Source organism: Pungitius pungitius, chromosome 18 (assembly GCF_949316345.1).
Source record: "Pungitius pungitius chromosome 18, fPunPun2.1, whole genome shotgun sequence".
Taxonomy (NCBI): domain Eukaryota; kingdom Metazoa; phylum Chordata; class Actinopteri; order Perciformes; family Gasterosteidae; genus Pungitius; species Pungitius pungitius.
Genome location: NC_084917.1, coordinates 12,521,331 through 12,543,969, shown reverse-complemented (window position 1 = coordinate 12,543,969; position 22,639 = coordinate 12,521,331). Strand labels below are relative to the sequence as shown.

Genomic DNA, 22,639 nt, shown 5'->3' with positions numbered 1-22,639 from the left:
TTTACACTTGGTAGGAGATAATAGTGGCGGCGTATCCTCATCAACGAGCGCTAATGGTCCTCCTACATCTTTCTGCCACGCAAAATAGAACACCTGCTGTAGTCCACTTCAAGGTGGCTAAGCACAGAAATGAGGACACGCTCGAGGTTAAATGACACGGAACACCTCCGTCAAATGACATCCGATCATGTGTGTCTATGTTTGTTTGTTACAATAGTTTGGTCCCATTTGCCCCACAGCGACGTCCTTTCGCTTATTTTGCTTGATCAGAAACATGAGAGTACTGCTCCAGGGTGGTGGGGTGGGCTGAAATACGTATCTGAAAACATTTCAGGGAAGGAATTGGAATATATATACCGCCTGTGATTGACAGCTGCGATATAGGATGCCCAGATTTATTCAACGCACATTTACGAGCGCTAAAAGGAGACAAATAAACAGATATTACATATATGTCTCATGCATTACTTTTAGGATATGGTGACGGTTTGAGCAAATGCTTTTTAATGAAAGCTGCAAGCTGCAGCATTAAGATAACGGAAACAAAGTTACATTTAAGGAGACTTTGACTTAAAGATACTAAAGACTTAAAGACATAAAGTAACGATCCTTCACACTTTCATGAAGACAAATGGCCATAAACTTCTGAGGTAATAAACCAAGTGAGAAGTAGGATCCTTTTCTAATACACTTCCATACAATAAGAGTTATTCTTCTGGTTTATAGAGAGAAGGCAAAATTTAAGACCCTTTAAAGTATATTAAAGTCAAATTAAAGTAGTGTAATAATAAACATGATAATATAAAGTAACTAATTCAGCAACGCTTAAATCAGGCGTTTATGTAGTTATGGTTGCCAACGATCTCATCAGCTCCACAAACCAAACATGGCGTAGTGTCACTGCTTCACTTTAAATGAATTCCATTGAAACAAAAAACCAGGGGAGGCTTTTGTTGTAAAGCAGTCAGAAGTGAAGTAATTTCTGTTCCTTCACAAAAGCCTCTTCAAAACTATGCAACAGCATTTTCAACAGCAGATCTGCATATTCCTTTCACCAAATGTGCTGTTTGGAAACCAGAATTCTTCATTTTGTTGCTACAGCAACCACGCGTGTCACCAGATCACCTGGAACAGACATCCTATAGATCGTGACTCTAACCCTCATCGTTGGCATTATTGTGAGATAATTGGAAGCTAAGTTCAAGCCATCAGCACATGATTTATTTTTGTCAAGGGTCAGCGCACAATAAGACACAACAACGATTACATTGTGCCTCCTACACCTCATGTATACTACTATATGAAAACTATATAACGCTGCCGAAACGTCTTCTCTGAAAAATCCAACAAGTCGCTGGTGGTTTGACAACTACAGATTGAGCTGAGAGCAAATGACAGCTGATGGATTCAATCCCTGCAAGTGTGGAAACCTAAAAAATGCAACCTGTCAGTGTGGATTGCCGCTTGGTTGTTTGATTGTTACAAAAACCTGCTGAAGCAGCTGCGCAACACGCGCGCGCGCTCGAAGGGACCGATTTCTATGTTTGCTCCCAGCAAAACTCCGCAACACAGGTTTGTCCCACCGCCTAATCTCTGAAGTCAAAGGGATTTATTAAATAGAAAAATAAAAAAATTAAAATAAATAGTACCGCAAAGGATTAAAAAAGAGGAGTGCGTCGTTACCTCTAATCCTTTTCTTGAAAGGGAGGTTGTCTGCTTGACCAATACCAGTTTAATTGAAGGCTGGTGGAGACCTAAAACTAGTGATTAATCTGTCAGTGATGGCTGCCCACCTGCACATTATCAAAAACATCATTTTAGCAAATACACTTTAATCATACATTTGATATTAAAACGGAGAACCTAGACTGGGAATGTTTTTCAATAGGTTGACACACACACTCACATAATGCCCACAGAATTTACTGAGCTGACACAAGTATATCAAATATATAAATATAATCAAATATATCTGCTGCTGAATGGTCATAATCAAAGAGTGTTTCTTTAGTGCACACAACAAGTGAAAAACCAACAGTATATCATCAGGTTTATGAGTCCTTGCGGGTGTTTAAACAGTTTGGGATGTTTTATTCTGATATGCTGTGGTACTCTGGGATACAGTGTATCCACATTACTGTACAGCCAGAGGTTTTTCTATGTGTTTGTGTGTGTGTGTGTGTGTGTGTGTGTGTACATTTTCTTTCAGAATGTTTTGTGATGGAATCCTTCAGATTACTCAATTCACAGCATGCAGTAGTTTCCACTAAAAAAGCCCTGAAAGTAAGAAACAGGCAACATTATTTCTTGAAAAGGAACATATTGAGTATACGAAAAAGAATTTTTTTTTTTTTTAAAGGGGAAAAACTTGCTGACTGCATGTCCCCGGAGCAGTGCATGGGGTTTGATCATTCACGGGCCGGAGGGACAATGTGTGCGCACGAGAAAATGAAAATGTCCTACGGAAGTGAAACATTGATTTGCTGTGAATGTAGCCTGTATGAGTGAATTTCAATTATGGGAATGATACCCCACAATGCTCTGGTAGGCTGTGCCGCTGTGAGTTCATTATTTGGTTGACTAATGCAAAGGCCTTGAGCTGGAGCAGAGGACTGAAGCCCCTTTCTTCCATTGTTTAGGAAGAAAGTATCACGAGGCATCAGCGGGTTTCTCTCATTCCCTCGGCAGGTTTGCGGTGCGTGGGGGGCGAGTTTGGGCCGGGAAAGACAACGGTTTACTCTCTGCTGAACAAACGGTTCCCCTGAAATTAGGTAAATGGGTTCTGAAACTTTATAAATGGCCATTCAAATGAAATTGCCGTCGTTTCGTATGACAAATTGCCAGTTTGTCATCTGAAAGTATTGCAGTACATGACGTTGACCTGCCGTGCAACAAGGCATTAACCACTTAACCGGCGCCACGCAGCAGAACCCCATTTATATCTGCAGAGTGCCACAGATAACAACTGTGCCGGCATACTACTGTGCTGCAGGGAGTATTTAAACGAATTGATCTTTGGTAAATTGAAGTGAAAAGAAAAAACCCCAAAGCCAATTTCCCTTTATGTTGATAGAAAATAAATCCTACAAGTATTGCTTCACCCTCTTTCATTAACAAACTTAATTAGAGTTCTAAGCTAAAGCTTTTAGATTGTTAGATACCAAGTATTTCAATGGAAAAATAATGAACCCTGTTGGGAAGTTACCTTTTTGGAAGCAGTTTAGCACTACATCAACATATGAGCTCATTAGCAATATAGCGTTTTTATATTCTCTCTATGTTGCTTATTTATTGGCTTTTTATCAACATAATGTTGAACTCAAAAGTGATTGATGATATAGAAAAAGTGCACCATCTCCAATGCAAACCAGTCACTTGATAATGACTGTGATGGTTGTTCCCCCTGTGTGGCCAATGAGTCATCTCTGGATGATGAATGCATCTCCAAAGACACACACAGAGGACCTGGTGAAGCCATTATCGCAGTGAATTGGCAAATTGGCAAACTCTTCTCAAAAGAAAATGCCAAGAGCGTGATGGCGATGGGTAACAAAGCAAAGCAACCTTTTAAAGCTCTGCAGCAGGGTAACGGTGATTATATGTGTTTCCTTTCTTTCACAAAGATCATTATTGTTGAAAACCATTATTTTCCCAGGTGAAATTTATAAAGGAGACCTAGCAGGAGACTCGCCTTACCAGACGTCCTTTTTCTTGGTTTGAAAAAACGGGGAATTAGATTGATTCAGACAAAAAGCTCACTTCATGCCAGTCAATAAGTGAGACGACACACCGGGTGACATGAGCCAAAGGCCGGCGCTGTCAGAACAGCACGGTGTTTGGTTGTGACTCAGCGGAGCGGCCGCTTTGATGCCCCAGGAGCACCGAGCGATCAGCGCAATCTTTCTGTGCCTTAGTGGAGCGTTGCATTCTGGGGAGGGTGCGGCATGGAGTCGGCTTTAGAGGGTTCCGTGAAGGAGGCAGGTCTGTGGGTAAAAAGAAGCTGAAATGATCTCTAAATCTTTTATCATAGCCTTTGTTTGTTTTGTGCCCTGAAACCTGAACTGCGACAGATACAAAACAATCAGATGTTACAAGCTGAATACTTAACACTGGCTTCTGAGAGAGAAAACATGTCTTGAACTGTTCTACAAGCACCGTTACAAATACCACCGATGATGGCCTGTTAAATGTTACTGCTACCTCAGGCAATAGTATTTCTACAACAAAAACTAAAATAAGCTAGGAAGGAAGATTATACTATATATATCAAATATGTATTGTGTATATCATCCATATCAATGATCAAAAAGTTTATCTTCATTAAAAATAGTGTTATTATATAATGTTTAAGAACTGGCGCACAAACTGGTCATCCATCAACCAAGGATTTAGGCCTTTAGACTGTAGAATTCAAGCGTGCCAGGTACAATCACCACATTTTACTGGTTGAGATCAAAAGGAAGGTTGAGTTTAAAGATGGTCGTGGCAAATGGGAAAAAAAAGGGCCCATGGGGCCAGGATCCTTGCGCGTTAAAAAGGGAAAGACAAACACTCACCGTCATGGTCTCCAAGCTGTGAGCCGAAATCATCTTCATCCCACTCATAATTCTCATCAACTGAGGCTTTTCTCCTGGAAAGGTCACAAAAAATCACTTGGTATATAAACACATGTTGTTGACTACAGGCATTGAAGCACTCATTATTGTTCATCGATGGCAACATATTACACATCAATGGCATTTATTAAAATAAGTGCTGACATGACTTTTAACGTCCTAACTAACAACTTAACTTCATGAAAACCGTGATAGTTTACACAAATGCCTTCAAATGCTTTAACCAATAGCACAAAGACACTGAAGAAAACTAAGTCTAGGAACCTAAGCTGGTAACATTGTCAAGCTATTTGAATGATAATCACAATCTGAAATCAAATAATTTAGTTGTACTTCCCTCTGTAAATCATATTAGTATAAAGTTTATATTGGCGCTCACCTTGATTAAGACCCTCCAACGCTACTAAAGTTAGCCTTCCAATTTCTTCAAAAAAGCCTAATTCCCCTCATGTCCCTGTTACCTTTGGCTTAGCTCCATTCGGTGACTGTGCTGGTCCTCGGAGCCATCCTGGCCCTCCTCTACGGTCTCAGGTGAGCAGGGGAGGGTTGGCGAAAGGTAACAGAGGGACAAGCGTCCGCCGGCGGGCTCCATGCTTCCACGACCGCTGCTGGCATAGCTGCTGTAGCTGCTCCCTGACTCTGGCACCTCGTAACCCCCAGACTCCACCTCTGCCTCCACTTGGTAATAGTCGTCGGGCAGTAAGCATCCGGAGGCTTTTTGCATGCCATCCGAGGAATCTTCTGACTTTTTCATTGCCTCTCTGTAGTCTATTGCCCATTTGGCAGAATTGGGAAAGAGAAACGCCTCCCCTCTTGGCTCGAAGTGGCACGGCATCTTTGCTTTTGGTATGGGCCTTTCTGGTCTGCTCCTCGGAGATAAAGCATCCACAGCGGGAGTTGACCAAGTGCCAACTTGTGTAGCAGAAGCAGAATTTACTGGAGATTTGGAGATCTTCCTCTTCAGAGAGCTCTGGGGTTCACAGAACAGAGTGTCTGGATGACCTGCAGACGCAACAGAGCAGTTATCTTGGCTCAGGGAGTCGATCCACGCATCTGGAGGCAGGAAAGTGCTTTCCTTCCGCCTCCGTGAGTCAAGGCTCTGGCTACGCTGCTTGGAGTCCCAGGCTTTCGAGCCACGGGTCCCAGCTCTCCGGAGTTGTGGTTCGGGAGCATTTGAAGCAGCTGGGATCCCGACGAGATCATCCACAGAAGCAGGACCGCCGCGGCGAAGGCTCGTGCTCCTGCTGGTGTCTCCGCCGTGGCCTCTGCGAGTCAACGAGCGCCCATGTTGCACATGCCAGGCGATTCTGTCGTGCAGCATGAGCTTGGCAGGCCGTACCTCGCACGCCTCCAACTCTGGCTCATCCACACTCATCTCGACACACGCGTCTTCATTAGTGGGCTGGCGGAACTCTACCTCCGCTTTTGCGGAGTCTGGCACTCCACCGGCAGCCCAATTCGGTCCCTCTGTGTATTTGCTGTTATGGTAAAACAACGTTGAAAGGCTGCCATGACTGAGATTGTTCTGTGTTCGGGTCCCAGAGCATGAATCATTCGTTTGCATTGCTAAGACTGTGGATTGAGGTGAATTATTATAGCCCCGCGAGGCCGCCTCTACCCTTTCATGTCTCTGGTACTTTGAGGAGAGATGTGGGTGAGTTAATCTGCCTCTGGAAAATGTGCCTTCCTCCTGAGATAGGAGTGGGGTCTGTTCAGCAAAGGATGGAGCGGGATGAAGGTCGCCAGACTTAAAAGAAGAAGTACTCATGGGTGAAGAAGCACTGAAACAGGTCCGGGGCGGGATCAGAGTCAGAGGTGGGCGGACATCCCAATGCAGAGATGCAGAGGAAGCGCTCTGTGACTGACCAAAGCTGTCTTTGCTGCCCAGGGGGTATCTGTGGGGCAATGTGCTGCTTTTATATTCCCACACAGGCTCCTTACCACCAGCCTCAATGCTCTCCAGGTCGGAATGCTCCCTCGTTTTTCTCATGGGGCCCCTCTCAAGAGTGTACCTCTGGAGCTCCCTCTCCAGCCCCTCTCTCTCACGAGCTAGATTCAAGCAGCGACTGAGGTTTCCTCTCTCCCGCTCGTGCTCCATCTGCAGCACCAGAGAACTGGCCGTGGTGGACGGTTGACCAATACCGGCCCGGATGTGTGGGAGCACTGGAAAGGTGGGAGTTATCCTTCTGTCTTCATAAGGTACGGTGACCATACTACTGTTTGAGCCCATGGTGGTGAAGTCGGGAAAGCCGACGTAGCTGGCCTCCTGATCTGAGATGTAAGGGCCATGATGGGACAAGCTTTGGGGCCTGCCAACTCTTTGCTTTGTGGAATCAACCTCCGCTGCTCTGCAAGGTGGGAGATCAACAGAGAGCACAAAGGCCGGCTGCGCCCCCTTTTCCCCATCGCCGCGCACTGACACAGACCTTCGGACACGAGCTTGGTCGTACCTTCCACTCTGCTTGATGGGAACACTTTGCGCGTCGTGGTAAAACGGTAGTAGTTCAAAGCGCCCGTCCGGGCTTCTGGAGATCAACTCGATTTGGGAGGGAATCGGTGAAGAAGTGGTCCTCGTAAGGCGGCCGCCGCTGTAGGAGGTCGGGAGTTGCTTTCGCCGGCGGTGACTGTCGGCGCTAAAGGAGGAACCGTCTGTCTGTGAGGATGAGGAGGTGGTGGTGGAGGAAGTGGTGGGATAAAGGATGCTGGCTGGAAGTAGGCTCGTCTTCAACACACTGTCTGGACTGCCAGTGCCGGAAGTCCTTCTGTGAACAGGAGAGAGATGTGGAGGGAGGGGTGGAAAATGTAAGAAAATGTAAGTCACAAAAAACCCAACAACGTAGGTGTGAAGCGGGAACAAAAGAGAAGCGGAGTGAGAACGAGCGAGAGAGAAAGGGGGCGGCAAAGATGTAGTCAGAGGCTAAAACAGCAGCGGCTGTTGCAATAGATGAAAAAATGGAAAATAATGTGTAAAGTGCTGGCATTCTCAACATTCTGTTTTTAAAGGAAGCTGAAGGAAAGGTCAATGGGAGGCATTATAATGAAATGATGAAGCGGTACTTACATTGATGGGGAGCATTTATAGATGACAGAGAGGGGCTCTGAAAGGGAGGGAGAGGCGGAAGATGGTATCTGACTCATTAGGATACAACCACACTGACCAAGAAGTAAAGATATAATCAACCCCAATTAGGCCCATAAAAGGGCCCGAGGCAGCCAGGCTTGTCAGAAATGTTAATTACACGTTTACATATTTTACATTCACCAGCCACTGAGAAATATTTGTAATTAGCAAGTAATGTAAATGACATCAATAACTATTACACGTGAACGGATGAGCTGGGGACAGGCTGAGTGGCAAATCCATGCAGAGGGGTATGATTTATATAATGGATTGAAAGTGCCTTCAATATTTGATTGAAGAAATGATGATTATTCATGATGCAGTTCATCAAAGCGGGTGTCTACTGGGTCTCCTGAGTGAGGGACGTTTTACCTCGCGTCTTCTTCCTGCGACGCTTGTCTCTCTTGCGGCTGATGATACAGGCGGATCCCAGCAGCAGGACCAGTGCGGAGCACATGAAGCCGATCCCGCCCAGCACGCCGGCCAGGAATGGCTGCGGGACCCGCTCCAGGAGGCGGGATGTGGCGGGATAGATCTCCATGCCTGTTAAAAATCATTATAAATCATTATATATTATATATTACATATATAAACAATAAGAATAACTTTAGAATGAATCCCAAACCAACGTGATTTAGATTTATTTTTATTACTTTATTACTGTATCATTCATGAATTGTAATGGCATTTTTACCATGTAAAGCCAATTATACATTATAAAAACTATTGATCCGTTTCAATTACAATCATATTCAATTATACCTTTTAAAAGAGAAAACTACTTTGAATTGAATCAAATGCACTGTGCAAGTGTTAGTTTAAAATAAGGTTCAGGTTGTTGCAGCAGTCCTCGGGTGGTACCGGTGGGACTTGAATATCCCTCCTCTCCACATCTCTGTAGACATCACAAAATACCGGTGCAAATTCTCTCACTAACACTTTGGGGTTAGTTATTAGAAAAAAATATTTTATTATTCAGGCCTCTAATGGAGAGTTTCCCCCCGGGGCCTGCTCTAATTTTGGTCCAACTCTGGTAAAGAGGGACGGAGGAAGAAAAAAAAGGAGGGACTTTGACTGAAAGAGGAGGTGGACGGTTGAAAAAGGGCCCCCCCCATTTGGTTGGACTGCAATAAGGGGGCAAGGTTGCACTTGAACACCTACCCATGGTGGAGACATTGACTGATGGACTGGGCTCGCTCAGCAACTCCCCGCGACGAGATAGCAGCCGCAGCTCGTACACACAGTCCTGACACCAGCATCCATGTACACACACACACACACACACACACACACACACACATCGGGGAGGATGAAACCACACTTTGTCAACACAGGGCTGTGCCTGCAATGGTAATGACATTCATTTGAATATGTGCAGGCCTACAAAGCAGAGGAAAAGAAGGATGAAATGGGTGTTGGGGGAAAAAAACAGCAGCACACACAGATTGAAAGGCAGCAGAAAAGGGACGGCTGCCATAAAGTGTGCATTATTAACAGTGAGCTGATTAGTCTCAGAGGGAGCACCGTGACTGCTTACCTTGTGAAGACCCGGAACGACTATCTCGCTACGGTTGGCACTGATGTCATCGTCCAAAGTAAACCACTCCCCTTGCTCGGTGCGGGATTGGACAACAAAGCCTGAGATGGGAGGGTGCTGAGCCTCAGGGAGGGACCACTGCAGGACAACACCTGCTGAGCCCGGATCAGCCGACAGCGACGCAGGGGGTTTGAGTTTGCTTCTCCTCGCCGGAGGATCTGATGCACAGGAATAAAAGACCTCAGCTTGGGTGGAAAAATTAAATTATCGTTGAGGAAATTGCTACTTCCATCTTCAAAGCCGCTCATCTTTCATACAGGGTCGGAGGGGGGGCTGGAGTCAATCCCGGCCCAACGTCGGGTGAGCAACACCCTGGATTGGTCGCCAGTCAATCGCAAGACTAACACAGAGACATCCATTCACACTCACATCCACACACCTAAGGGCAATTTAGAGTCACCAATAAACCTACCCCCCCCCAACACAGGGACAACATTCACACTCCACATAGAAAGGCTTTTTTTCACTCAGATAACATTTCAACTAACCGCACCACTGCCCTGGTCATCAAGGGAAACTCACTAAATATTGCCAGAGGTTCTGTAAAAGGGAAGAGGAGTGGCGCATTGTGCGGAATGACTGTGTTTGATAAACCCAGCGAGAGTTCCATGCTCATATGTAAGGGTAAAAAGTAACGAGTGGAAGAATATAACACTTGAAATGACATTTGTTCATTGAGTATTTCGCAAACCCGCGAATTTGGATTCCAAATAAACCCGGCTGATATTTAACAGACTTGGGCTCAGTCGAACTGACCCGAGGTGCGTGCCGCGGTGATCTCGCTGAAGGGCCCGGTGCCCATCTTGTTGTGAGACAGGATGCTGAATTGGTACTCGGTGGCAGGAGACAGGCCCTTCACCTGCAGGCTGCAGCCGGAGGAGGGGGGCACGGGGATGGAGAACCAGTCCTGCCTTCCATCATTATCACCAGCTGAAGTCTTCTTCACCCTGCAGACGGAGACAGAGGAAATAGAAGTGAGAACAAAGGGGCGGCGGGGGATTCTGGCAGTCTGGTTTCATGAAACATGACAGAAAAGTAGGTTTCATTAATCATTCATGCTCATCATCAGCTCCAGATTCTGTGGTGGAGACAGCGCTGATGTATCCCTGCTATTTAACAAAGCGCTTGCAACTGAAATTATAGTGATTTCGTGTTCAATTGGAGCTGTGTCTATTTTATACAGAGCACATTACTTGACCCAGAGGCTAAAAAAAACAAAAATTGCATATTTAAAACTGGAGGAACTTTATGAAATGATTAATGTGTATTTTTTTATTTCCTCATTTGAAGGGCTTTTCCTACACTAAAGTGATGTTCTTTCAAGAGGAGAGAAAAAGGTCAGTGTAGCTCACAGTAACATGGTGTCCATAGTTGAGATGTCTCTCACTTCCAGAGACTTGAGCTTGAATTTCAGAATATGTTATTGCAGTAATATTATATTGTATTATTGTATCAATAACGCAAAATACAAGAGCAACCAATTTTTATATGGTATATGGTTTGAATATTTGAACACATTTCAAATATTTTAAACAACTGCATGATAATTAATATTTGATGTGCTGGATGTGCTCACGCGACCCGTCTGCTGCAGTTCCCCTGATTTATGAGAGAGAAAAAAGTGTGTGAAATGGTAAAACAAATTGTCAAATTTTCATGTTGTTTTGTCTCATAATAATAATGGGTCATAAAATGCCAGGCTGCCAGAGTGACAAGTAGCTGAGGCTTTTTTGTTGTTTTTGTACTAATTGGCTGATCTATTTTTATGTGGGTCTTTTATGTCATTTATATTCATTTTAATGCTGAAGTAATGACCCAGTTCCCTCTGAGGGATTAAGATAGCTCATCTCATCACCATCTTATGTATCGCTCCGAGGTTACAATGTGATTAAGTGCATCAGATGAAGTTTCTGTACATCCTCTCTTGCAGTCTCTAAATCTCAGTAAAGTTAAGGGAATCCCCTTTCTTTAACACCTAATTTCACCGATATAACCTGCCTCTCGAGATCCTTATTCTGTAGTATGACACCACAGTAAAACAAGTGTCACTCTGCTGTTGTCTTGAAAAGAGAAGCCATTCCTTTATGCTTCATTTTCATCCAACTGCTTACAGTTTTATATTCCTTTCCATATTCTTTCCACAACTCCTTCATTGTACATGTCATTGGTGATATTAGATAAAAGAAGTCTTAGAGATCAATAGAGTAAAACCAGTGCAAGCGGTGGCTGCCATGGTTACCGACGAAGAAAGTGAGAGGCTTTACACCCACCAAACTGAAAATGTCTGTGCTGATCCTCCATCAAAGCCTGCTTCCCAGGAAACGTTGGCCTGCCTCACCCCCGGAGAGACGGACATAGAGGTAGCCGCATGGGGACTTGTTCCTGTAATGGAAGGAAACGGTGAGGAGCTGATGGACAACTGCCAGCAGCAACTACCTGATGCTGCTAAAGTTCAGGGGCATCTATCAGGGGGAGGAGTGGAGGGCCCCGAGCTGCACTATAGAGGTATGCACAAGGAAGAAGATGTGAACAAATGGTTACCCTCCTTCTGTTTGCACTCACCCAGGACAAAGACTTTAGTGCTGGCTTTCACAGAGGCTACGCGGTTAGTGGCGCTGCACTCCCACGACCCTTGATGGTCCTTCGTGACAGGCTGCAGGAGGAGAGAACCATTGGGTTCCACGGAGTAAGAAGTGCGACGAGCCAAGTCGACCTGCCGAGAACACAAAGGTTGTTCACACACGGAAGCAAACTAGCCGATCTTTCTGCGCCAATATGCAGAGCAAAGCGGCCGCGGGTAATTATATATAACTTTCTAAGTCAGAGTAAAGGAGATACAATTTATGTATGCTAAAAGGTTCTCGTTCCATTTGGCATTGACAAGGTAAATCTGACAATGCATTGTAATGTAGTGCAATAGGAATTCTAATTATTTGCCTACTCCATTTTTGAATTAATATAGGAATGGTACAAATCTGGGAGATGAGCACAACGTTCATGACAGCCCTTGTGTTTACAGCATTCTGAACTGAGCATCTATTCCTATATTTCCGGGAAAAGGCCCCACTGTTTTGTGCATTGTCACTTTGTGCAAGAAGTGCCGCTAAGGATAACAAAATGGAAATGTTCCAGTTTGTTACCATCGAAATTATAAAATACATTTGGATTTATGCATTCGTTTATGCTCACAGTTGCAGTGAAAACGGCAGTTGGATCCACCAGAACTTGCTAATGTTCTGTATTTATAAGTGAAAAGGAATATGTGGGCATGGTGCTATTACAAGCATTTAGCATTTAATTCAATCAAATCAAGCTGTAAAGGACTGTTGGCATCCATCAACTCCTCCCTCAAAACCACCTACCTCCAACATGCTCCTTTGGGAATATAAACCCAAGTTTCTGCCAACTGACAACCACCTCCACATAATATTGCTCTGCTAGCTAGACACTACGACCCACTTGGTCAAGTGCAGTTTTACTCGATCCACATCTGATACAATCCAATTATTTAAGTTGGAAAAATACTTACCGTTGATCTATTTTTTGTACTGTGAGATAATTATTTTTGTTTACATTTTTAGAATATGTGAACATTCCTAAAGCTGTAGGAGTTTTGACTATTCCAAGAGGGTTACCATAGTACAAGACAAAACAATAACCTGTACCGGACAGTTTACCTTGCTCCAGGTCACTTTAATTGTGGGGTCCTTGTTCCCTTGACAGGGGATGAGCAGAGTTCTGCCAGCTTCCTGTCTGTACTGCTCCTCTGGAGCGACGCTCAACGATGGGGGGTCCTGTGGATTTGCAAAGCAATATAGCGAATTCAAGGAGGTTGCAGAAACGGAGAAAATGTCTTTTAAAGACCGGATTACTGCCGCTATGATTATCTCAATAACAATAGGATTAGCCGCACAATTAGCCCCCCAATAGGGAAGCCACCATAGTGAGACTGAGTTGACTTCTCTTAATGCCAGAGGGCTCCGATGTCAGCGTGAAAAGGTCAATAAAATGTCGTTTCTGATAAGTTTTTCATCCGCCATGACGGCTACAGTTGTGTATAATTAAAATGCGCACATGGTGGTCCAGATTAACAGTTTTAGCAGAACCACAAGGAAAGACTCAGTGGCAGTTTTGTGAGCTGGCTGAGTAAGCCAGGGGGCCCCATGGTGCACACTGACCTGTAGAATGACGTCCGTTGGCTCGGATGAACCCATGGTGCCGTAGCTGTTGTAGGGGGTGCACAAGTACACGCCTGCTGTATCATCATTGACTGTGGTCATGAACAAAGAGCCCTGGGGTGTCAAGGTCCATCCTGGATACTGAAATAAAAACGCGCAATGCTCAAACCACAAGTGCTGCGGAGAAAAGGAACTTGCACATGCTGTTTTGAATGATTTATTAAAGCATTAATGGAGGTTAAAACAAGTTACAGGGAGCTTGAAGAGCTCAAAGCCAGGAAATAAGCCCATAGTTGTGAGCTCCTCAGCTATGTGTGAAGATTTCTGACACATCATTCTTTGATATCTGTCCCTCACAGACCTGAAGTGGCTCGGTACTTAAGTCCTCACAGGAGGATTATTTCACAACTCTTGTATAGTTTCAGCTTTTGCAAGATGATATCGAAAGAAACCTTAAAAGAGGAAGTGGGCTTCTGATTTTCCTTTCTGGGCGTTATTATTATTATTAAGTAGATCTTATCTTATGCTAAAACGAGTGCTCCGAAGAGCTTTCCCAAATTAATTTTTGAGGCTTTTGCATTAAAAGCTGTTAAATTTCCGAGTCAATCTGCTAGGCATGTGTTGTGCTTTCCCATTTCTTTTAATGAACTGCTATTATCCTCCCCAGAATGAGGCTTTGAGATAGTATTAATGGGTGTATGAGAGCTTGAGAAATCCAGCGTGCGATAGGAATAATTGGCAGAATAACAGCCTGACTCCAGTGCCTGTGTCCCTGCACTACAGGAATGCGTCACATGTCCTGTGGCGCGTCACATCCGACGACATGTCCATCACTCAGAACTAAGTGCAGAAGGGGGCGGGGGACGTGGGGGCGTCCACCTAGAATGTGTGGGGAATCAGGAGGAAGTGGGTTTGCTTGCACAAAAAGATACACGTTTTTAAAACCGCCACCATCTTGTTTTGATGACAGGAGTACTTTCAAATATGGTTTTCGCAATCCGAGAAGACAAAAAACAGCTGAAAGAAATCTTGTCGCTGAGATGCCACTCCCCACCCCTCATCCATACAGAGCCTATTGCCATCCCTTAGACACAGTGAGCAGGAAATTGTAGTGAAAGTGAAAAAAACAAGAGAAGAAGGGCGTCCCTCAGGGGTCGCTTCCAAAGCTCTTAGGATTTGCCCTGACTGTCCCTGTTCTTTACGATGTATGGGATTCAGTGAATGCCCAATTGAAACGCTGAAAGGATATTTCCATTACTGGACACACCTATTACACTGGAAAAAGGTTCCCAAACTTCATAACTTCCTCCTCTGTCTGCAAACTGTAACTGAAGGAAAAAGCTTTCTTTGCGCTCCAGCCGGCGAGTTAGGTAGGCTGATTGTTAAGGGAGACTTTGCATGATGAGCTGCTGACTTCCGCTCTTAGAGGCCTGCAGTCAGCAGCAGGGTTCCGACATTTCTCTGATAAAAAGGAAATAAACAAATAGAGTGGAGGTGCTACCCGGGGACAGACATTTTAATTTGTTTACACGGTAAAGGTCAGGCACTACTGTGGTGACTGCGCCTCAATGGAAAATGAATATGTGCATTACCAAGGACAGGTCGAGTGGTTCTCCATCCTTGGTCCAATCCACCCGGAGCAGCGGGGGCCGAGCGGCCGCTGGGCAGGTGACCACGCCCTCCATGCCCGTGGGGAGGTACGTCTGCCGCGGCATCGGGAGAGCCAGCGCCGGGTCTGAGCACGGGAAACAAATGGAAGTTGTTTACTTTGTGAGAGCTAACACAATGCCAGGCGTAGTACTGGTGCAGATAAACTGTAAGACGATCCATAACTTTTCATTTTAAGAACAGATTGTTTTGTTGAAACCAATTTTCTGCGACTTTGCTTTTGTCACAGGTTCGGCTGCTGTATACGGCTGACTGAACGTGTCTGAAGGGTTTCACAGGTCTAAAAATAGCAGTCAATTGTACCGAGGAACAGTCCTGGGTAATAGGCTGACCACAAGATGAGAAACGCATGAGATGGACTTGCTGCTGCTATTTGCCAGCAGATTAACAAATAAACATGAATGAAATCTCAGTCATCTCTATCATCTGGAGCTGTTGTAAACTTATTTGCATTTGTGAACAAACAAGCGTATATTGTGATGGGTTTACAAGCACAAAAATCTAAACCGGTATTTCAATCAAAAATATGATCATAATTCATACATCTGAATGGTAGCTTCATGAATAAGCTCTTTATAGTGTAAGCGATGATTCTCGCACAGCGTATTCCTCTTTGAAAAAAGGGCACATAATGGTGCCTTTAGTTCTTATCAACCCAACACGCTGATGTCATGAGAGGTTACGCACAGACAAGCTTTCAACTGAAACGGGCAGAGCAAAATATAGGGACTAGGATCCTAATATATACATATACACAGTATATATAGAGAGTTATTATTCTCGTTTGAGATTAAATTGTACAGTGCCAACGTTTTAGTGTTTACAAGCAAAATACACAGTAACGATTGTTGAGTTAATGTTTGAATCACAATGTGTTGAAGCTGTGGAGGAATAGCACAAAAACAAGGCAGAAGTATGTGTGGTCTATTGAGGGCTCACGACTACAGACTACACATGGAAGCGTACGCATCACTGTGAGGTTGGCAGAGGCCGTCGGCGGGTTCGGCAGGCCATTGGTCGGCATGCATGTGTAGTTCCCAGAATCCTCTGGGATGAGATTGGAGATGAGGAGAGTTCCATCTACCATGATCTTCACCCGCGACTTCAGAGATCTTCAGGGGGAGAGAGAGAGAGAGAGGAAGAGAAAAAAAAAACATCATGATACAAGAACACAACAGCTGCTTCAAAATAAGAGTGAGCAGTAATTCAGCTCTTCCATTATGTTCAAGCCTCTCGCCGTATCAACAGTGTAGGTGTTTTCTTTTTTTCCCCGTGAGTAATTCACAGCTGTGAGCAGATGGAGGTTACAGAAATCTCTTTCCGCTTCAGCTGGAGTGGGAAGAGTAGGGCCCACTCATTTCATACATTGTACATGTAAAGAGAAACCACTGAGAAAACCAGAAGCCTCTTACAGGCTGCAACAAGGACACTGAAGATTTGTGTTTGTGGGACAGGTCACAGTCACACATTCAAGCTAATTACCATACAGTTCAGATGACTGTAACCAACCTGAGTATTTCTGAATGCTGCTTGCATCCGGGCTCTACTTATATCTTCACTATGTCCATATTAACAATGAATGAAATGGGTTATGTTAAAGGGTGCACAAAGAATTATCCCAAACTGTAAAGCTCTGTAGAGCTTTAAAGGCTCTTTTAGCACAACATCTGTCAGCACGGCCACCACGTTTAACATTCCACGGATTGCCATCAAATTCAGAAATCCAGTCCTCCCAGAAATACGTTTGTGCTGATTAGCGAATGTTAGCCTGCTAATAGACAAATGTGATCACGGTTGACCTGTATGTAATGCATCAGCATGCTGACATTAGCATTTAGCACACAACGCTACAGTGCTGCTACAGTGCTGCTAAGACAACTGTAGACTGCGATTTAGCGGCGTGGGTGTCCCTGGAAAGAGAAGTGCCACTCATTGTACTGAACCATCCTCTGCTTCCGGTTAGGTGACCGGCCCCCGGCCTAAAAGCTGATCCTGGTTCAATTATCCACCGCAGGGTGGTCAGTTTTCTTGCTCAGGAATCCCTGTGGTCCCCACGGCCCGAACGCACTAATTGGGCTGGGTGCTTTGTTTCCGTGATGGATAACTAGAAGTGAATGTCGTCTTAGGTTTGTCTAACCTTTGCCCTCCTCACTTTTTCCCAGTTGCACAATAATTGGATTTTTTTTTAAGAAGAGCTTAGTTTAGCAACTTTTTCTCTATTTTGCTACATACTTTTGCGTTGCAACATTTTGCAATTGTAACTGTATAAATGTTGGGGGGGCTCAGCAGGGTTCCTTCCTCCCTGTTCAGCTTTTAGCATAATAATAATAATTCACAGCATACAATAAGTTCCTCCTGCTATGATATGAATTTTCATAATATACTCCCCATGTGCCAGGAAAATTAAAAATAAAAACAAAAAACAAACATAATTGAGAATATTGTTAATCTACAAAACAGCAGGGAGAGTAAATGGTAAAGAAAAGAGCACTACACTCTTTTTAACAAGCATTTAATAAAGAATATGTTCCTGAAAGGTCATCAGATAATCCTGGTGCAGCAGCAGCTCCTAAAAGGCTCTCTTCAATCACATCAGGTTGAGCATTAACCCGAGTGTATTTGTGGTGGATAATGATGTATTTGATGGACAAATGCTCAGAGGGGAGGAAGTAATGCCAGTTAACTCCTCCAGCTGCTAAACTGTCCTGAGCCCAGCTGCTAAGAGAGACCAGGATCCAGGTAAATGATACGCTGTAATTCCTCAGCTCACTCGGATCTTCATCCTGGATCACTGTACACTGCTTGTGAAACCTCTCTTATAGAGAAGCGCAGTCGGTGCAGCCGCAGTCTCAGGCCAATCTTCTTTTTTTTTGGTGTCACATACGACTACATATTATCTTCATCAAGTCTAAAGTCTAAATCTTGTAATATTTTTTCAAATAAATTTTCTTCTCTGTTTTTTGTTTTCATGCTGAATGCTGAAAAACTAAAATAATGATCTTTAAAAGGCAAAAAGCCTCTTTTGAGCTGCGGTGTCACTGCTTTAACATTACATCAGTCATTTATTAATTGGTATAGAAAATGTTGATACCTATACCTTCAAGCTTTGAAAGGTACATTATGTGATTAATGTGGTCTGTTGTTCATTAACACCCAGCATAGTTGGCCACTTCTTCAAGGCTCACCAAGGCCAAGAGACAGGGAGCGTAGCGGCAGTAAAGCGAGCTAAAGTAAAGCAAACATAAACACAACCAGACCTCTGCGCAACCAGCCCAATAGAGCGACTTTGCGACATAGAGCCATCAACAGGTGCCTAGTGCGTGACGGGGGGGGGGGGGGGGGGGGGGGCGTGACGGAGGGGCGCTGAGAATGGCCCGCGTGGTGAGAATGGGCTGCACGCCACCTTGCACACTGATGTGGGGCACAGCGGCGCTTTAAAGACACCCTCAAATAACCCGAAACACAGCAAATTCAGAGGAAAAGAGAAAATAAAGACTCTGCAGGCACAGACACCTTCTCACGATTCTGGAGATTCAAAGGTGAGGATTCCAAGATCATTTTGAGCAAAGTCACACGCTGCAATAATTGGTGATGCACTCATAGGTGGGATATGTCCAAGACATGAGGGTGAAAGGCAGGACATCCATCATTATTTTTGATTGTGCAGGTTTAGCAGCTGTAAAACCACTGTAAAATCCTTTTGCAAATTGGCTTCACTGAGTGCACCAGATGACCGGAAGAACAATGTGTACAGCCATTGGTGGGTCGCTGTATGCACAGCTCATGGGTTGGTTATTGTATGACAAAAACTTATGCTAGACAATATTTGTAAATGTGTCATACGCACAAGGTCTGTTTGTATCGCAAATCAAAAAATGTGGTTTTATTGTTACGTGCAACATCAATGGCAATGCTTTATTTTCTTTGAGTTATTCTTATGTTGCTGTGTGGCATCACTGTAGGGATGCACATTGACATTGGTTTAGAGGATTAGAATGACTATCATTGTCACAGCTCTGCCACTTCTCCCCACTGTCATTTCCACCGCCGACTCACCCAATCAGCGCATTCAGTGCACCTGTTAGTCACATCCACCTTGTCAGCTCAATCACACACACCCGTCTACCCGGCTCACTCCCTTCAGTATTTAAACCCCAGTCACCCGCTCCCTCACTGCCAGATTGCTCTCCGCTTTGATGCCAGACCTTCCAGCACTTGCACTCGGAGGACTGATTCCCCGTTGCCGACCCTGCCCGTCTTGGACCGCCTCGCCTCTGCCCCGGTTATTCCCCCCCGCCTTCTGTTTCTGACCACCAGATTCCCTGTGACTCACCTGTGAGTCTTGAGGAAAATAAAGACCGGGATTAAGACAACAGCTGCCGTTTGTCGTACTGCTGCTGTGTCCGTACCTTTTCCATTACCATTTTCAAAAGAAGTCAATTTTCCAAGAAAATGTTAATTATAATGTGGTCTGCGACCTTCAGCCGTAAAACCCATTGCCACTGGGACAACAGATACTTCACTGTCGACTTCTAGAGATGATGTGGAAATCCCATCAACCTATGAATGAAGGTGTATTTCCTGACAGGATACTGGATTTGAATTGGCCTGTGAGCACAAATTGTGCAGCTAAAGTTAACTCTGCTAACTCGACTCTTGAGTGTTTTCTCTGTAGTGTTTAAATGTAGGTAAACTAGTTCAGTTCAGCATTCTTTACAGCGTTCTATTGTTAACGTGCTAGTTCCTGATCAATGTTCACTGCTGCGGAGCTTAGGGGGTGCATTCAAACACTCTGCAGTCCACTTAATAAATAATTGCACTTAATGCTTTCTCTAATATTTGTTTCTCTATTCCAGCAATATTCGGCTGAGAAATGTAACCCTGGTGGTTAGTTAGAGTGGTGCAGCCAGCAGGAGTTAGGAACAGCCTGCTATTGACAGAAAGGTAACGGCGTGGTGTGTATTTTACAATAGCTGTCCAAGTGTTGCTATTCTAGTGCAGGCCAAAGTTGGCTAACTCACGGATGAAAGCCACCCCGCAAGGAGGGACTTCCTACAGGCGACGTGTGCACCAGAAGCGTAAAGAGTTTCATAAATAAATTCACTTCAGCTGATTTTTAAGGGTAAGTTTTTTAACATCTCTCCCCTTTCTGTCAGTTTTAGAAGTTTTATGTTATCAAATCCTTCAGTGGACCGGCACAAGAGTCCATGTCAGACAGGCTTGTAAGAAATGTCGCTTCTAGGCCCATCTGGTCCGTTGAGGCGGGCTCTCATTAACTGGAGCTCAATGGACCAAAACTCCCACCTGAGGGTCTTTTACTTAAAACTCACAATTCCTTCTCCCTTGTCTAAACACACTATAGAACATCAGTGTGGTTTTGGAAGGCTTGGCAACAAAGGGTGCAAGTTGCACTCACTCAATGTGGTGGACGTTCTCGCCTCCTCGCTGCCACACATAGGTCATGTTGGGGGGGTCGGCCACCGCTTGGCATTGGAGAAGTGCATTCTGGGACTTGTTGAGAGAGAGGCTTGTCGGTGGGATGACAATAACCGGTGGACCTAGTGGGAGGCAGGTTACAAAAGACATCATATACATATTACACAAACAAGGCAGCATTTTACCGTATTTTTTTTATTATACTGCCGTATGACTAACTCATTTAGAAAAATCTCAATGTCTGCACCAATCCAGTGTAAATCAGTTCGCTCAGAGCAAAAGTAAAACACTTGAGCGTATCACGGTCTTCAAAATGTCACGTCCCTCAATCATTGCGTCGCCAAGACCGTCAAATATCTGTCAGATGCCTGTCGGACACAAACGACCTATTTTGGTCATGTTCTTTATCATTGAATTCAGCACCCATAATAAATCATCTTGTATACCTAACTGAGGAACTCGTGTTTAACAGTCTATTCCCAAGCTTCTGCTTTCTTGCCCTTAGCCACAGTAAGAAGGTCAAAAAAGCACAATCCATTTTAACAGATGAATTCATCTTAATATCTTGCATTTCATTACCTTTTTAAATTGCAACTCTACCTTTTTGGTGTCTGCTACATCAGAAGGTAGAACCAGACTAACTGCATTACATAATAAACTGAAGCCTGGTAAAAGTCTTCCACAATGTTGTACTTTAGAGAGAATAATAAAAAGAACATGAAATACTTGTATTTTGAAAGATATCTGTTGAGCACTTTATTTTGCATGTGGGAATCTACACAATGAGGAGTTTGGTAAAAGTGGAATGGAGCGTCGTTATCTAGGGAAGAGTCACTGAGGAAGTCTCGTGTTGCAGCCACATGGTCGAAATCCAATACTCACTCCTGAAGCGACAACAATATGTCATGAGAGAATGAGCTGTGCAATAGAGAATTGGCACACGGCCTCGTGGGGAGTAAGGATTTTTGTTGATGGAAGGCACCCAATAAAAAGAGTCACAAAAAAGAAATGACATCTCCAACTGTAAGCTGTTGAAAATACCCATTACCTAATACCACTATAACGTGGTGCTAAAATGTCACATTGATCTCTTCCCTCTAGCGTGCCAAACGCCAACGCGTGTTTAATTTTTTTGCAAAGAGCTAATAAAGAAGGCTCGACATGCCACAGGATTTATGAATAAACAACCACATGATCTCCAAAGCAGTCATTAGCGGTTAGATTCATTAACTTGAAACGCTTGATGGCATGGCCGACAGTTTAGTTGTTACTTAAGGCTTTTAGTCTGACTTCCTCCGCTGTTGGTCTCCTATAATCCATCCATGTGGCAATCGCTGCACGCAAATACATCCAAAAGCTCGGATAATGTCCCTTGGACCTAGCAGTATTAAGGCAGTGTGAGCTTTTGATAATTATTTAAAATGGGACCACTGCGGCTAAAGAGATTTCAAAATGAACACTCAGGGGAGCGCGATGCCAAAACAACATATTTTAACCGCACTACGGGCAAGTCCTGGTTCTCCAGAGACAATCACTGGTAGGTGTGCAGGAGGGAGTCAGAAATGAATTCCACAATGTATTATGCGCTGCTGCTGCTGCTGAGGCGGTGGAGCCCTATGACACACACAGTGGCTTATTCTGCACGTGTTTGTCCTTGTCTAGGATTGGCACAATTTGTCAAAGTTTAAAAACGAGGTCATGGCATATTTTGACCATGTACTGCCAAGAGGAAAATGCCTTTCCCATTCATCCAGGACTGTTTGCAAAAATAAAATTATTGCGGACGTGAATATGTTAAATAGATATTCTTAATTTCTGTCAGCTACAGCGGCCTCAACAAGCTGCTCTGAAAATGCAACCTTAAAATTGAGCTAAACAAAAAAGCTTTATCGTGACAAAGCAGCTCCTGTATCCCGCAGGGGAACCCGTCTCATATGCGATATTATCCGTATTATCTACACAGGGACAGAGCGAGTTTTGAAGGATCCCGTTTAAGTTTGTTACCGCTCGGTCTTCTGATGCA

At 44.2% G+C, this 22,639-nt stretch overlaps 1 protein-coding gene across 1 annotated transcript in view; it reads right to left on the bottom strand.

Annotated features, from left to right (window-relative positions):
- Nucleotides 1–2,111: 2,111 nt before the first annotated feature.
- The window catches only part of igsf9a (immunoglobulin superfamily, member 9a), a 39,741-nt gene continuing 19,213 nt past the window's right edge, over nt 2,112–22,639 (bottom strand). The window contains exons 7-21 of the mRNA XM_037485226.2: nt 20,597–20,738; nt 16,147–16,292; nt 15,105–15,247; nt 13,513–13,653; nt 13,012–13,128; nt 11,897–12,047; nt 11,605–11,716; nt 10,091–10,281; nt 9,275–9,492; nt 8,899–8,983; nt 8,110–8,280; nt 7,678–7,714; nt 5,078–7,378; nt 4,557–4,630; nt 2,112–3,983 (exon numbers count right to left, since the gene is read on the bottom strand). Of these exons, the coding sequence (XP_037341123.2) occupies nt 3,820–3,983; nt 4,557–4,630; nt 5,078–7,378; nt 7,678–7,714; nt 8,110–8,280; nt 8,899–8,983; nt 9,275–9,492; nt 10,091–10,281; nt 11,605–11,716; nt 11,897–12,047; nt 13,012–13,128; nt 13,513–13,653; nt 15,105–15,247; nt 16,147–16,292; nt 20,597–20,738 (4,193 nt within the window). The 3' untranslated portion in view covers nt 2,112–3,819. The remainder of the gene's footprint in view (nt 3,984–4,556; nt 4,631–5,077; nt 7,379–7,677; nt 7,715–8,109; nt 8,281–8,898; nt 8,984–9,274; nt 9,493–10,090; nt 10,282–11,604; nt 11,717–11,896; nt 12,048–13,011; nt 13,129–13,512; nt 13,654–15,104; nt 15,248–16,146; nt 16,293–20,596; nt 20,739–22,639) is intronic.